Raw genomic sequence first — 17,116 nt, forward strand, 5'->3', positions numbered from 1 at the left:
AGAAAGAGGAGACGTAGGAAGGGGCTCGTAGTGTCTCAGCTGTCAGCGAGTGACAGCGGTTAACAGTATCTGGCCCCCACTTCGTGTGAATTATATGCGAGCAACGCGTGATTCACTTCTCTGTCGTTTTGTGCTGCAGGTGGGTGTACGTATTGCGGCCTCTTGCGCGAGTTGGTTGTCAGTTGCCAAGAACTAAGCGGCTGAGTGCGAAGCGAGGGCAGTGCTCCTTTGCTTGACAGCCGTTGACAAGAGGGTGGTGGTCTAACGGCATTCGGTACACGGATGTTCGTCTGCTTCGGAAGCACCGATCTCTTCTGTTGGCTGTGCGTAGGTGCCTTCAATTACCGTGATCGTTGGCCTCGAAAGAAGCGCGGCGATCTCGCCCAACGATTCGTCGGGTTAGGATGATTCGCGGCTCGAGGAGAACTCGCGACATCGATAGCTCCTCGACGGGATTTACGAGGAATCCCGCTTTCCAGTCAAGATTCGTGTGGTCGTTGTCTTTTACAGGATCCAATCGCGATCGGTTATGTAATCGAACACGATGGTCCGCAACGTCAAGGTCCTTTTTATTCCGTTGCATCTACAACTCGGACGTTCGCGTCCATTTATCGAGGCTCGATAGTATCGGAGGTATACGAAGCGGGAGGGTCGATGTGCATTACAGTTACTTATGCGTTCATCATACGCTTATGTAATGACATGCGCTCGCTCTCAGGCTTTTTGTGGGTGTACGTGCTCGTATCACGCGAAAGGGCTCCGAGGTTAATGACCGAAACACGGTGGGGAGCACGAAGGGAGGTCATCGTCGAAAAAGTACCTCGATTCCAGGTTTGAACCTTCGCGTTCGTGCACGCTCATGCGATACGTACGTTCGCGGAATGCTACCTCCGCTTCGCTGTTAAACGAACGAACCTCGAACTCGATCATTTATTATCAACAATCTCTCAATCTCGCAGTCCTGCATGAAAGAACTAGGAAAAGAGAAAGGAAATTACACCGGGCAATCTTCTAACGCAACCTGCCCCGTTCCGCGGAGAAATCATAATTGCATCCAATTCATCCACCCACGGGAGGCCAAAAGAAGCAGGCACGTTCCTCGTAAAATTTCCTGCGCCTCATCATCCATACTAATCAACCGCTAACGAGGAGCAGTGAGGCTCGCGTTAGGAGATCCTCTCGCGGTCGCGGCAAAAACCGCGCGGCTTCGGTTAGCACCCACGCTCGTTGTCCTACGCCAATGGAAGGAGAGAGGAGCGAGAGGTGTAGTCGGGCCAGAGGAAGGACCGGTTCTCTCTCCGTTCGTGCAGGGTCCCTTCTACTAACCCATAGGCTCGGTCCGCGGGGCCTCCACTGGCCCTCTAGACCCCTCTGAACGTTGCATCGTCTCGTTTGGCCGGTCCTCTCCGAGCCAGCGTACTAACTTCGCAGTCGAACGGCTTCCCTGCGAATTACCGCTGTGGACCGCTCATTACCGCGTACCTCGTGAGCGGTCCGGTGAACTTCGAAGCTGGAATAACTTGCCAGCCGCGATCGTGTCTCTGGAGATTTCAACGCTAGGCGGAGCGGCGAGCTGGTGATTTCAACGCGTGCAAGACGTTGTTCGCGACTTGCAAGTGGTTCATACATATATATGGATTTTTTTTTTCCTCGCAAAGTTTTTTAATCGTTGAATCACGAAGTTAGGCCTGTTTTATAGGTTGTTACGGTTATACGATTCCTTTTAATTTTTTCTCTTCAGAGAGGCTATTGCCGTTTTATGTTCTGAATTTTTCTGTTTGTCATTGCGGAACAATAACGAGGACTAAGTATGTATCAAAGAAATAATTATATTCGTTTCTCTAGATCGTTGCCCAAAGATACATTCGATGCTCCTTTCGAAGCGTTTGCAGGTAGATTGCATCAGAATCGGGGCCCCACGGATCATCAAGGTCTACCTACATCGAATCGCTTGCTTAATTCGCTGAATCAGGCGAACGAGAGCGTCCATGCCGCGATTCGTGATCGCGTCATTCGTTTCATACGACTCGCTGGTCTGTGCGACGTAACTCAGACGATGCCCTGGTAAAACAAGTATTCGAGGCAAGAAATTCTGCTCGCCAGCTGGCTCTTAGAATCGAACGAACGAATCGGCGTTCTTTGATTGCGCTCGTGTATAGAAACGCGGTCGCCGTAGGAGGTACGAGCTTTTCCTCCCTCGGACTTGACGCGATGAAGCACGCAAGCGGCTCGATAACTCGCGGTTCCATAGTTACGCAGCGGGGCGATACCGATCGGTCGATACGTCATTCCCGATAACTTCTTTTCTTGATAAGAAAGCTGGACCGCGGCGCAGGCAAACTCGCGGCTCTCTAGCAATTAATAGTTTCACCCCGCGTCTACGTTCCTATTCAAATTTATTTCTGACTGCGTAGACCGCGTTTTAAATTGCGTCGGAGCGTCGAACACGCGGTAATAGCGATATTACTGTAAAACGCGCCACTACGTGACTTCTCCTTCTCGTCTATGCTCGTCCGGTGTCTTTCATTTTTTCTCTGCGTATTCCGTTTCGTTGTCCGGCGTATCCATGTACGGAAGTCTCACGCTGATAAACTCGATTAAGTTGATTTCACGAGCGAATCTCGTGTTTGCTTAAACGATTAATAACGTCCCGCGGAATCTTAATACCGCGGTCTCGTTTTGCTCTCCGTTCGTTTGTCTGCCACGGCGAGAATAAAAATCCTCCGAACCGTTGCCGTTCATACCCTGAACACACCGTATTATTCTATGCACGAGTTCCTCTAGCGGCGAATACCGACAAGGTCGAGTCGCCCGCAGCGTTCGCCCCCTCCAACACCGCCTCTTTCCGCGTTAATTAATCAGTTCCCCTTCGTCGTATTCCGCGAGCGTTGCCGATGGCGCAATCGGCGAGGTACGGTTCTCGTGGCGCAACGCGACTCTTCCACGTGCACGATCCATCGATACCGGTTAGAACCGAGCAGCTGCACCGAACAGTTTACGCCTATTACGCCCTTCGTATGCCGGATCGATTTGTCTATCCGTTAATTAGCGCCTTGCCCACGCTACGCCGATCTATAAAGTTCGAAACGCCATTCCGTTCGAGCGAAATTATTCGAGACTCGCGCGCTCGGAAACACCCGGACGCTCGTTCCACCCGGATATCGTCGCGATACCGATGCATTGACTCGATAATCGTCCATTTTATTTTCGCGTTTATCGCCATACAAGAGCAGGAAAGAGCGAAAGACCGCGCTACGAGGAATCACCTCGGGGCCGTTACTCCAGGAAATCGTACACACCGCGTGTACGCATTTGCAAAGCGCGTACGAGAGAGCCTGCTGGCTGATTCTTTTCGACGCACTCGCGCGTATGCCAGGCAGATAAGGTCTGCGATGGGACCGTGGGAGGAACGAACCGCTCTGCCTCGATCCCTCGGGCCTGAGAGCATTTTCTCGTTCCCAGCCGCGACCTATTCCGCGGGACGAATTTATTCGATCGGCCCTCGATGCTCTGCGCACTGCCTCTTCCGAATACACGCATTGCTCCAAGGAAATCGCACAACATTCCAACCGAATGCGCGACCATTAAGAAATTCAGGATGTATAAACTCTTCCCTTGCTAAAGTTCTTGATGAAATTTCTTGCCATGAATTTTGATTCGCGAATAAAAGACAAATTATCGTTATGAAATCACACAGCATACCTGTCGCACTCGACTTTTTCGATGGATCATTGTATCTCGTTTAATTTATTATCGTAACAAATTTTCTTCTGTAAATGACTAAAGTTGCGGACATTTAGGAAGGTATGCGATCGAGTCAGGTCCAAGGTCGAGATCGTGCACCTTCGACCCAATCGATCGCGATTAACCGACGCCGCCGATCGGGGCAGCGAATTAGAGAAACACAATAGCCTATCACGCGATCGATCGAAGCAAGCGTGTCCGATTTTTCTCTTTCGTCGGAGATATATGATCCAGCCGATCGTTTGAGGTATCAGCGGGATCTCGCGGGCCGAAGAAATATGCAGATAGATAATCTCCGCGGCAACAAATGGACGCGCGATTCGACGCGCCGTAAAACTGCACACTGCCGGATGAAAGTGCACCCGACCGCGTGCTATCGAATCGCATCGCCGCGGAATAATTGCTACCGAACGTAGAGAATGGTAAATAACAAATTGCGACGTCCCGATTTTTCTCGTTCAACCTCTCCTTTCCGCCATTGACTATCTGAAGATCTGTACGATGGAGTGACACTTGAACCGTCGAGCAAACTGATCGAAGATCGAGGACGAATCCGGCGTGGAATCGAATCGCGATCAACGTCGGTCGCATTTCACGGGGCGACGAATCCGACGGTGGCTATTCGCGAGAAAACGATCGATAAGAATAGATTCCGAAACCCTAGTACTCGCGAGCTTCCTGCTGTTACATTCGATGTTTACGATGAAACGCGAAACAAGTGATTGTACAATATATTGCAACAGGAATATGTGAGTACGCTTTCGTACATTAGAATAACTGCTAGATTAAAAAACACAATAATTGACGTAGGTTGTTAGGAAAACGATCGATCAATCAGAATTTTCTACTCAGAAGATGGCAGAAACTGTTTGCAAAATCTGAATCATTTAAAATATTCATGAAATTAAATAACAATATATAGAATAGGAAAATTAATGTGGATATCAAGATTAATCGAAACATTATTGCGACGATTACTGCGATAGATTGCTAATAGTCTTGTAATTAAAATAATGATTCAGGGCACGCAAGAGCAAGAAAAAGTTAAAATTTCAGACTCAGTAATTCTGAATAGTTTCGATAATTTCTCGATGATTTTTCAAGTTTGCTTTATTTCTCGCAAGCGCTCTATTCCTTATAAATACGGGTGAGAAGGATACCGTAAAGCAATTTGGGTTACAAGTACAACATTCGAGATGGCGATGCCGTGCGTTATCGTTGATCCTGGATGCGTCCCTCGCATGAAAGTACGCGTTAATCAGCGGACGCTATACGGGCTTAATGTTTCATACGTATAACCGGGCAACGAAGCACCGGCCGAGTTATGGCACGGACTTTCGAAAGGGAACACGAGCCCTCGATCGAGCTAGCGAGAGACCAAAGCGAAGAAAATTACGATCCGTTCCTCCGAGCGTTTGACCAGCCGTGCACGTTTCGTCGTATTTCAACGCGTCGCGTCGTTTCCCTTCCCTCGTTCACTGTGTTCGTCGTCTTCTCGTCCCCTTCCGCGATCGTACGTCCTCAGGTCGACTCGCGAATGATCGCGTTAATAAGGGCAATAAGTTTCACCGTCGGCATCCTGCTATCCTGTCTGAAAATAAAAGAATATTTACGCGCCGCGCGAATGATAATTTTCGACCGGGCGTAACACTTTTGTGTTCCGTGTCGGTAAAATTGGATTCTTATAAATTTTGGAAATTTGAAACGTCTCGAGGATATCTTACGAAGGCGTTCAGCGTGAAATCTCTTTGGGAGGATGATACTTTCTAAAGGATTAAAAATGTGTATAATCAATGGAACTTTAACAAAGAAAATTGCGAGAGATCGAAGCGAAAATTATTCGAATCGAATTCAATTTTATGAAGAATGTGGTGCTATTGCGATACTTATTGTCACGAAAACACTATAGTGAAGTAAACGTCGTGTTATGTCAAACGAATGTTTAATGATCGACGTGCGCGGGTATCGGCACGATAAAACTCGATATAACTTGTCGATCAGTGGCTTGGCTGTTTTGCGACTGCGTAAAAGTCTCTGTGTACTTTTGCGCGATCCACAAGCCTGTCGTCACGTGCAAATATGCGTGCTCGACTGTTGAAAAATCTGCTTTGTTCGTGCGCCATTGAAATCAGTGTGGGAGAAAGCTCGGTTATCCTTCTCACGCGCCCTCGAATTCTTCGATTTATCGACGTGGTCCGTGTTATGCACGTTCATCTCCGTTAATTGATTGTTATTAATACGCGCGTTATCGTGGCCGCTAACGGAGTCGAGATGCCTTGATAAATAGACTTTGAAACGTTATCCTGTTACCTACTATAAACGAGAACTCGGTGGCACTTGCCTTGAACAGTTATAGTCGCACCTGAAGACGATCGCTGAGGCATCCTGGATTAATCGTGGATACACTTTCCTCGTAATTTCATCCTTGAATCGTGCAACTTACTTGTCTTACGAGTGTTGGCTCGCTCGCTATCCGCGCACGCGAACTCAAGTGGAAATACCTGGTTTGGAATGTGTGATGAACGATTCGATGGTAATCAAGACGATGGTACAGAATTTTATGGGAGGACCGTATATCATAAATAACGTTCGAAGTTTCAGCTATTAACTACCACAATCGTGTACTACAAAATCATGGTTCGTAACTGAGCATTCGAATAACAGCAACCTAAGGAAGCTTACGGCCATGGAAATTTAAAGCTCACTATTCCTTCGGGAAGGACGAGAGTTACACCCTCTCGTAATATCAAGCGCATTAACCTACTTTAGCCGCTATGACGGCCTAATAGACTCTTCCATGAGCGGTACAAATGAAAAGCCCGCTATTCTATCGACGTTATATAGGAACGACGTCCTACGCTAATGGATGTTCAGCATTCGTAGACATCTCTCGGAGAATACCGGCAGGCCTGCATTTTCTTCGAGACCCAGCTACCGTTGGAAGCAACCAACCCGGCCAGCAGGGGCCTACGCAGACCCATGGCACGGCCCTGCCACCAACGCTCTCGTACCTCGGGGGCTGGATCATAATTCTGACCGGCAGCAACAGAAAAAAAAAATCGAATCGCGGCCAGATTTCCATTCCACGGCCCACGGATTCTCGTGAAACGCTTCCTTCCAGCCCTCGTATTCCTGTCTGCGAGCTGCATTGCAGGCTCGTCGTCGCAGCCTGAATATTTATAATTCGTGTCTCCGAGCAACGGTCGTCCATGACGAACGTCGGGTCGGTAATGTTGCCTGGATTAATAGGGCTTTTAAGAGATACCCTAGCTGTCTAGCTCTCCCCTATCTTTCTCCGATTTACACGCGTCGAGCTGCGAGTTGATATTCCTCTTAATCTCAATTTATGATAACAAACGTGGCCTCCAGGGCGTTCACGATTTCAACAGAATTAACGACACTGAAAATAATCGTGTCATTCGAAGTTTATACGCGGTTAAAGCACGTTCATGAGCTATATATGTAAGTCGTGATCCATAGTGCTCACACGTATTGTGATCTTTATAAAAAAAAAAAAAAAAAAAGAGGGAGAGGAAAGAAGCTATGCATCGACTTTTTTTCTCTGTGATCTGTAATTTATCAAACGGATATATAAAATTTTCATAAGATTGACGATTTAACTATAAGATTCACAACTCCGGACCAAGACATCACGATTATTTGCTCGTCGTAAGTTAAAGCTTGCTCGATGGGGACGTTAATTATCGATCATTCGGCGGCAGATCGGCGGTCTGAAACACACTTCTTCTTTAAGAACTTCTTCTTTAAGAACTTCTTCTTTATTTTTCATCGTCTCTGAGTCCTCGAACGGTCGTACACGGCCATCTCGCTCGTTCGTCATAACGAAAGCCCCTTTATCGTCTATCGATCTGGCTTTTTCGCTGTCTCCGGCGGTAATTGCCTTCCATCCTGTCGTTTTGCTCGCTCGAGGACAGTGCTCGCGTTGAATTTACCGCTCGCAGCGATCGAGAAATAGACGCGGGGACACGATAAGCCCTCTCGTATCTTGTCTCCTGGTATTCTACGGCCGGCCGTTTAACCTCCTCCCGCATTCCTCGTCAATTTCTTTTTCCGAGGCCCGCTGTCGCCGCGAGGAACGCGACCCGCGCACGCTGACCTTCATTGTTTTTCCATCGGCTTCTTTGCTTCCTTTTACGATGCATCGTGAATCGCACGCCGCCAATTGCGCTCCAGTCTCTCCACCGGAATGAATCCTATCAACCAATTATTCGAGATCCGTGGATACAGCATCGTTGAAGTATAACCAAATCGGCTGCTATTTCGATGGACAACGCAAAAGAAGAATTAATGCCTTCTTGCCGTCACAGGATATTGATAGCGTCAAGGGGATGTGTTCTCATTGACATTTTAATTCGAATGTTCTTTGTAACCCACTAAATTTCACGGTAATTTCTGGAACCTTTCATCGCACCTCTCTCGACATTCATCATTGCGAAAGAATTATCTAGTTATTTATTTCGTTTGTATCTCTCGCCTCGAAATTCCTCGTGCAAGAATTCGTTGTCAGACTGTATGGTAATCCATATAAATAGCGAATCTCGAGGAGAGACTTTCACTCCTTTGATCGTGGAGTTGGTATCGCGCGACCAGCATCATCGAAACGTCTTTATCTCGAAAGCAGGTTGATAGATGCATCGGTGCCGCCATTAATTCCATACTGCGCCTGATTAAAATAGCGCGCGCGCGCGTATTACAGGCGAATTAAAATCCGACTCTCGAGCGCTCGCTCTCGATCGTTCCCCTAACTAACACGTGCGCGCCGGCCGCATTAATTACGTGATGTAACGCGAATAACGTTCACGAGCCGGTCGTTCAAGCCATTTTTTTCTTCTTTCCCCCGTGAACTTTCTGATTTACTCTGCCCACGATCGTCTAATTCTTGTTCCAGTATACGGAAGACAGTGAGATTTGTTGCACTTCCTGAAAATGCTACATCTATATATTTTAGCATCTATTTCTTTAATGGAAATGTGCATTGACCAATTTGAAAGCGCAAAATGACTACAGTGTAGCAATAGACTCGTTAATATCGGTGGTATCGGACGTGAATTTATGCGATTCGATAGGACGCGCGGAGCTGGTGCATTAAAAGCTGATATCGTTCGGTTGATGGCGTTACGTAAAGAACGATTTACGGTAATCACGGGAGCTGTGTCGAACAGCTGGATCAAACTGCTGCCGGAAACCACGAAGAACGAAGTGTACCGGTTAGATCTCGACAGATATTTAATTTGGCATCGTTTAAAAGTGCAAGCAGAAGGGAAACATTTGTTGTATACGACTGGCGTGCACGGCTAACTGCGCTTAAGTAATCGTAATTACACGCGGATTACTATTCTTACGAAGCGTATGCAACGTTTTTCTAAAACAGTTAACAGTTCTCGCGGCAAAATAAAAGATTCGTAAATGTTTACTTCCTGATCGGAGCCTCTAATTGAACCGCTAGATCTACTGTTAGACTGTCATACAGGAAATTAGCGGCGGCTCATCGTTTCTCGTTCTCTGCGAATATATGCCATCTCTAATGCTATTATAAAGAATAATAACTTCCAGAATCATGACTCTACCTTTAAACAGATAATCCTATTTTACTCTATGAGTTAGCGATGAATCGATTGACTTGAAATCTAATTTTGCTTTAAGTAAAGAAAACAAATCTACACGAAATAGAAGAAAGACACTGTATAATCTGTGCAACGAGACGGGAGAGTAGACATAAACAAAACGCGATTGCTGCGGCTGCAGCTATTGGTTGCCGTCTAGTAACACTCGATTGTAAGTGGTTTTGTTTATGTCTACTCTCTCGTCTCTGGCAGATCATAGGTATCCACCGCTTCACAAACGCCATTCCTTACGTTCCTCCCTGACACTTAATCCCAGCATTCCGCGTCTTTAATGTGACGACAAATTTCCTTAGCGCCTCCGATACGCGCGTATCTACTTCCTCCGCGGCATCTCGCAACCGTCCTTGGTCTTTGGAAACGCGATACTCCGCGTCGCTGCAGATTCTGTGAACTTCGTCGAGTTGCGCGCTTGTCGTCGAAAGGATCCCACTGTTTGCGAGCTTGCAATCCGACGCGACGCGATAAAGCCGGCGGGAAGAAGGCGAGGAAAGACGCAGCGGCGCGCGAACAGGGAAAACAACCCTCGAGGACGAACGCGTGCACGTTGCGAATGAATCGCTGTGAATTTATCACGGCGAAACTCAAGGCGACGATCTTGCTCGACCAGCAATTAACGCCGGTGATTTAAGGACGTGCAAGCCGAGATTCAACGTCGTCGCCTCTCTTTTTCTTTTTCGCACGCGTAATTCCGCGACCATGTCCCGTATCATCGCGGTTCTCATCATCTTCTTCTTTTATCGTCTTTCTCGGTTCTCTTGTCTTTCTTCTGCATGTGGCTCGCCAAATGTCTCGTATTGCGTACGATCTGTTTCTTGTACTTTCGTTTTTGGTTGTTGAACAGTACGGTTCGTTTTACTTGATTCGACTCGACGTATTTCCCCCAGTTCAACTGCGTTCCATTCCCATTCGAGCGCGTTACGTCTCGTTACGTTCCATTCAGATTCGTTCTGTCGTACGCGCGATTCCAGCCCATTCAGCCATGTTGGAGACCATGCTAGTCGTTTTGTTCGCCGCTCTCGTAACGATCTGATAATTTAGGCACGGCTTGCGTGTACGAGTTTCGTTCCGCGTTCCGTTTTTACCACGCGATGAGTTTATTAACGTTCCTACGGCAGAAACCAACCCCCTGCGAGTATTCAGTGTATCGACTTTATCACGGTGCATTTAAATTTTTAAAGTTTCAAGGATCCAAAATTTGAGGATCTCAAAGTTTGTAAAACTGAGAAAAATGTCAACTTAATTGCTTTGATACGGAGAGCATTTGTTTCGGGCTAGATCGCATACGAAAAACACAATGGCTTGATCTTTCAAATTGTTGCTGAAACCTCGAAATTGCAGAGCTAACGTCCAAAGATCGTCGACCATTACCAAAATGGCAACAGTGTTCGTAAAAAGAAATATCAAGAACGGTGTATTAGTACGTAAAATAACCGTGTACAGCGGACAAGAATTATTGGGTGCACGAGCATTTTTGATGATCCTAACTGAGGAAATTACACGTTCCCTTGGAGATTTACCTACATAATGTATTCGCCACGTATACGACCAAGAGACACGCACTCGAAAATTCCAAATCTCATTAGTTCCCTACATAATTTCCATTTGGGAAACATCACGATAATTTTTAAAGAAAAAAAAAAAGATTCATTCATCGAAAATAATGTCTGTAAACACAGTCATCGCGCTACTGGCCTGATTTTTCTAATGTTCTCTATTTGGCGCGTTCTCCTGCTTAAAGTTTTGACGGTTCCGACAGGGAAAATTACACGTTCCGGAACAGGGTTGCGTGTTCGCCCAAGGAATCCGGTAGGATATGATTACAGCTACTATTATTAAACTATTACTAAGAACCGGTGCAGAAGAGCGGATATTTTGTTGTCAGACGCGATGCAACTCACTTGCGAGTACAAAGGAACCATCGTAATTGGACTCGTTTCTACCAGTTTGCGTTCCGCGAGACAATTTGCGTGAGGGAAAGATAATGCACGAGTAGCACGTTAATTCGCTAAACTGACCTACCTAGTCCACGAATCGTTGGAACAAAGAAAAACAAAGATTATGTAGGAAACGCAGAATCGTTGGAACAAAGAAAAACAAGATTATGTAGAAAACGCAGAATCGTTGAAATATAGGAATTCGCAGTATATTTGTACGAAACGACAGGCATTTCGAATCCCAAAGGATCATAATTCTGTCATGTGCGTCTATTCAGGCTCGTTTCTTATTACGTGAAACTACAGCGCCGACACGCCCACCATAACGAATTCAATTTAACGCACGCTAAAGATCGTGAGTTCCTGGTGTATACGAGACCTGATAGCGGGCTTTTATATTCAATTTATTAGCTTTAAACGCGGTTGCTCGGAGCTGTTTACGATTCTCGGCTGCAACGTTTTGTCGAATTCGTGTCTCTGCGGCTCGTTGTCTATCGTCATCCAACTGTCGTGGTTATTAAATATGATTAGCTTATTACGACTTGTCAATTCGCGTTCAATCCATTTATTAAGTCGCTCTACTTGCTTTTCGTTAACGGCAGGCGTAGATCGAGGCACTCGAAACGATCTCTTATTATTAGTTTTTACGTATTGCTATGCATTGCGGTACACCAGCCGCATACTTTCGCTCGTTACAAAATCGTTCCGCCGCATTTTGCAACCCGTTGAACCGGCGGAATGCGTGCAGGCCGCTTGAGAACGCGTGGATCCAGCGAACTGGTAAGTGGAGCTCGAGATCGAGGATCATCCGCCACGATCGAGGAACGCCTGGAGGAAAAATCGCGGCGGGTTGAGTTGCATCGTGGACCAGATGATTTCTTCCATCTTCCTTCTCTTCTATATCGCTGACCTCGCTGATGTACCGGTTTCACGCGCGCATAGGCATAAATATACATGGTCATGGAGGCGTCGAGAATTTACCGGGCGAATTCCTTATCCGTTTCTCACGTTTTCATTCGTATGTCCAGCCGTTGGTTACAGGATCAACGGACTGTGTCCATAGAAACGTTTAAGCGTTTAAGAGAACACGGCGGAGGAACGGCGGTGGATGCTTTCCTCCAACGTCATCGATCTTGATCGCGCGGGGCGTACAACGACAACGATTGTGCGCTCGGACGCGAGCGGTTCCCGAGTAAACGTGGAAGAATCTAGAACGGCTTATTCGTATCACGCAGCGATCGCAGGATACGTCGTGATAACTGATGATACACGGCCGATTGTTCGGCCAGCCGCAGATCTTCGGGAGCATTCGGCTGACCTACATCTCACTGCCGGATGACGGTCAATATGACGCGTTCCCGTTCCAACGAAATCGTCTCGCGGAGGCCACGCGTGGGTAGCAATTTTTCATCAGCGACAAATGAAAGCAATCCTTTATTCGACTTCTTTGAGCCACGAGCGTGTCAGGAGCAACCGAGTCATACTTTGTAATGCGGCTTCGAGAGCATGCCAAAGTTCATCCGACTTCTTTTGATTAAAAAGTTAATGTAGAATGTGGGTGTTTAGTGGAGAGCAACGTTTACCCATGCTCGTAATAAAGCATTTGTCATATCATACACGATATGTCCGACCTACTTTTCTGTTCTAATACAAGAAGATCGATGTTCTAAGTGGTACTAGAAACAGAAGTTTATGGGCCTATTAACAAAGATAAAATACGATTACCGTAAAACTGAAAGCTACTACATAATTCCAGCGCCAATTTCGAATCTCCCTTAATTCACGTCTAGATCATGGTCCATTCATCCTCATTAGCAAGGCGCTACCGAGGCACACCTTTCTCATCCATAGACCTTACTACACGGCACATATAATTCAAGAACGACGCTCGATATTCTCGATAAAGCGGCATTGGTGCGACTCATCGCGCCTCGTTCCTCGTGATCGCGAGCGAAAGGTTAAAGCGGGCTCGTTGGATTTTATCGCGGACACGCCTATAGCGGCCGATTCGTCGAGTTTGCACTTAAACAATGTACTTTCCACGCGCGAACAAATTGATTAGTGTGTACGGTGGTGGCGGTCGTAAAAGGTGCGTGATCGAGTCGCGATCCGATAGATCTCCGGGGATCTAGATTCCCAGGAATCTATATATACGGTGCGCGTGCACCGAGTGAAAGCTACGGTATGTTGTAATTTACGCGTGACCGTGGTCGATCAACGGTGATATCCGTAAAACCGAGACTAATCGCGAACCGTTCCGCGTCGGCTCTGTGGCTGCGTTCCTGATTAACGATTTTAATTTAAATTGGTATCGTTTCGCGGTACACCGTCAGGATCGTTCGACTACTGTCTTAATTAACCTTCCGACCATTCAATTAGAAGGCTGCCTGCTCGGCTTATTTCCTCCATAAAGCGGTAAAAAGTGTACGCGTTCGCCGATGAAAAAGGACGCGTGAGAATGTTACAAGTTTTTGCATATTCCGGTAAATTGCCTCGGGACAGTCGAATTTATTGGTCGGAAGTAATGTTAATCCACGGAACGTAAGATCCTCGGAATGTGAGGAGTTGCTTCTGTGCTGTAAAAGACGGCAGTGTAAGAAACGCGGGGACTTGCTTCCGTACGAGGCAAGGTGCGCGAAAGAAATTGGTGAGGTGGAGAAAGAATTCGGATAAACTTATCGTAATGGGTATCGCACGAAACTAATAAAAATCTCGAGAGGAAGATGCAATTACCAAAGTGGATCACTGAATGACATTGACGATTATCACATAGGGGAGAACGGTAACGCTTGGATATTAAAGAGGAAACTGTCTGGCCTGGATGTTTCAATTGACAGATCGGTCATGCTATGTAAAACCGAAAATCTGGGTTCTAATAATTCAATTAATAATTCAATTACTTTTACCTATCCTTTATAAAACATCGACACGACGATAAAAACGCAAACTAATGAACCTATTTTTACTGGTTTGCATAGGTGTATCCCGGATGGCGGGGACGTTGGTTACACGATGACGGAATTGCAGCCGTCACCGCCAGGATATCGAGTCCAGGATGAGGCCCCGGGCCCACCTTCCTGTCCTCCAGGCTCCTACAAGTACGCGAGTCACGGCCACAGCAGCGAGACTGCCAATTTCAAGAGTACCTCGTCGTATCCTCAGGAAGGCTATGGCCTTAAGCAGAGTCCGTCTCGGACGGTGCCTCCTAACGAGTACTATCGGCGTAGAAACGACGGTAGGAGGTCCACGGAAAACGAGCACGAGGCTGCCAACGCAGCGAAGAAAGCCACAGTTGCCGGTTACAACGAAACTTACAAAAAGAATACTGCGGGCTACAAGAACGACAGCGGGTACGTGACCTTCGATCGAACTTTTGTTAGTCTTGTCATCTCTGCTGTCAGTCATTCTTATTGCCTTTTGCTTTTCCAGACATTTATCTTTCACGCGATGTTACGTCTGAATTGACGCAACTCGCGTTCTTAAATCTCCGATCTTTTTAATTTTTGATTTTTAGAATCATTGAACTCCTGAACGTAAAATCGTTGCAATTTCTATCGATTTTCTAAAGAAAATATGTTTCCAGTCATTCAAATCCTGTTTCTCTTCTTCGCTAGAGAATTCATTGAGGAATCGATCCGCCGGTTGCATCGAAATGAATTATTTTACCCCATCTGTATCGGGGAACGAGTTTCCACGGTTAGCTCGCGCACTCTTTTATCGAGCAGCTTTTTGCAGGCAAGATAAGAGATACCGTTTGGCAGCCAATTAGACGTTCTCTGTATTAGTCGCGGCATACTTAGATTTCGCGATAGGTCAAACGTAGTGATGCGAGCAGCGTGGTATCTCGTCGTTAGGAAGACGGGGTCCACGCACGACGTCGCAATTATAGCCTGATTATACACGTTTCCAGTTACGTTGAACTTGTTCGTCATTCCATAAATTACGCGGCGGCCACACATCCTGCTAATAAAGTGGTTCAATGACATCGCCGACGAGGAGAGGAAAGATCCGTGGTCAGCTACCGGGATTATCGAGCGTCTCGCAGGTGATTCATCGCGCGGTGCGAGCGCTAATCACCGACTATTCGCTCTCGGTTCGCGTATAATTGCTCCCACGCGTACGATTCGTCACGACGTTTCCATAGATGTTGACTAGTGACCAAACACGATTCAACTCGCGTGCCATTAATGGACGTATTTCCTTGTTTGCACGAACAGGTATAGCGAGAGTCTTGGATTCGACAGTTACACGCTCCCTCTCAATGAAAGAGACGAAGCGTCGCCGCCGCCAACACCGCCAGTCCGAGACGCGTCGAGCCTCAAAGGCGTCTGCTATGGCCCCGGTCACGAGAAGTACCCGTCGTGGCCGAGCGCGCCAGAGCGACACCCCGACGAGGATGTTCACAGTTCAGGCCACAGCGGATCACATCGATCCAAGTCCTGGACCGATCACACCAACTACCCGAAGGAGAAGCCTGCCCAGTACACCAGACCGCACACGAAGAGGCCCAATCCTACGTTCACGCAGCAGGTAACGTATCTCTATGCCCATTCACAGTATCACGTCGTAGCTCTCGATCGATTCGCCGCCGGTGGGAATTTTTCCCGATCCGATGCGTCAGCATGCCGATAAAATCTCACGATCCGATTCATTCGGTGTACTTACTCGCACACGTGTCGGTGCGGCAAGCATTCCTTCGCGTCACAGGCAGTTACGAAATTGAAAACTCATTTGCAAGGAGGTGAAGCACTTTCGGTGTTAACGAGTCACGAGCGGACACCGGCCGAGCTTATCGTACCATTTTCGGCGTGCTTCTGGTTGCACGCGAAATGTTCCACGAGAGGACAGCGACGACGTGTGTCCGGGCACATGCAGAACCTCGACCGAAGGAAGTTTAATTGGTCGAATCGTGTCGCGTTAAACATCGGTGGAACGACGGGCACGTCGGAACCTTGGTAAATCGCTACGCCCTAAAACGACGCGTATAATTAATCTCCCACACTCGCACCCTCCTTTCTCTCTCGCGGTGACATAATCGCCGCGTGGTTACGCCGGCGACTTCCTGAAAAGTAGGCCAACGATTTCGAGGCGAAGCGTTGTTTCGCCCGACCAGCGCCCCATGTCTCCTCCCAAGACTTTTAAGAATCCTCGTCTTGTACGCGAATTCCAACGTTTCCAGGTACAGGGGAACGTTAATGCGCCGTAATTCATTCGACTTTCCTTTTGCTCAATTTAGAACTTCCTTATTAGCTGGACGCGTTTTTTGCCTACTTCGGTAATTAGCTCGTTGCCTGGTGGTTTATTTTAAACCGAAAGGCATTACGCTGACACTCGATGGGAAGAGCGGCTCGCGTGGCAAAAACTGAATACAGCTTAAGTTCAATTACGCACCGAGGTTCAGGCAAATGTATGCGCGGCCTGTGCTGATTGCGCAATCGATTACGCAGCCCCGCGGTACAACACTCGTGTACGCGAAGGCGGACGGACGAAAGCGTTTCGAATACCACTCAGGAAAAACAACGATTTTCCTATTGCAGCTGAAGACGGTGATGGAACGTTGCGAGAAGATCCCGGCGGAGACTTTCGAGTCGCGTAATAGAACCACCGTGGAAGAGGAATCGAGATTGTGGCCTCGCGTGGATCGCGAGGGCAAAGCTCTGGGTGATGCGGAGTATGTGGTGCCATCGCCTCCTGAACGCGAGCAACAAACGGCTCAGACCCTCAGCCATGCCGATTTGGAAGCCTACGTTAGAAGCTATCAAGATCCTCAAGTGTCCCAGGTAACGCATAACC

The 17,116-nt window shown here is 47.3% G+C and overlaps 1 protein-coding gene across 2 annotated transcripts in view; it reads left to right on the forward strand.

Annotated features, from left to right (window-relative positions):
- Shrm (shroom) overlaps nucleotides 1–17,116 on the forward strand; it is a 127,053-nt gene that overhangs the window by 59,278 nt on the left and 50,659 nt on the right. For both annotated transcript variants that reach the window (XM_033327714.2, XM_033327715.2), the window contains exons 2-4: nucleotides 14,302–14,673; nucleotides 15,541–15,853; nucleotides 16,861–17,103. In XM_033327714.2, the coding sequence (XP_033183605.1) occupies nucleotides 14,336–14,673; nucleotides 15,541–15,853; nucleotides 16,861–17,103 (894 nt within the window). In that variant the 5' untranslated portion in view covers nucleotides 14,302–14,335. The remainder of the gene's footprint in view (nucleotides 1–14,301; nucleotides 14,674–15,540; nucleotides 15,854–16,860; nucleotides 17,104–17,116) is intronic.

This window comes from Bombus vancouverensis, chromosome 1, assembly GCF_051014615.1.
Source record: "Bombus vancouverensis nearcticus chromosome 1, iyBomVanc1_principal, whole genome shotgun sequence".
NCBI lineage: Eukaryota > Metazoa > Arthropoda > Insecta > Hymenoptera > Apidae > Bombus > Bombus vancouverensis.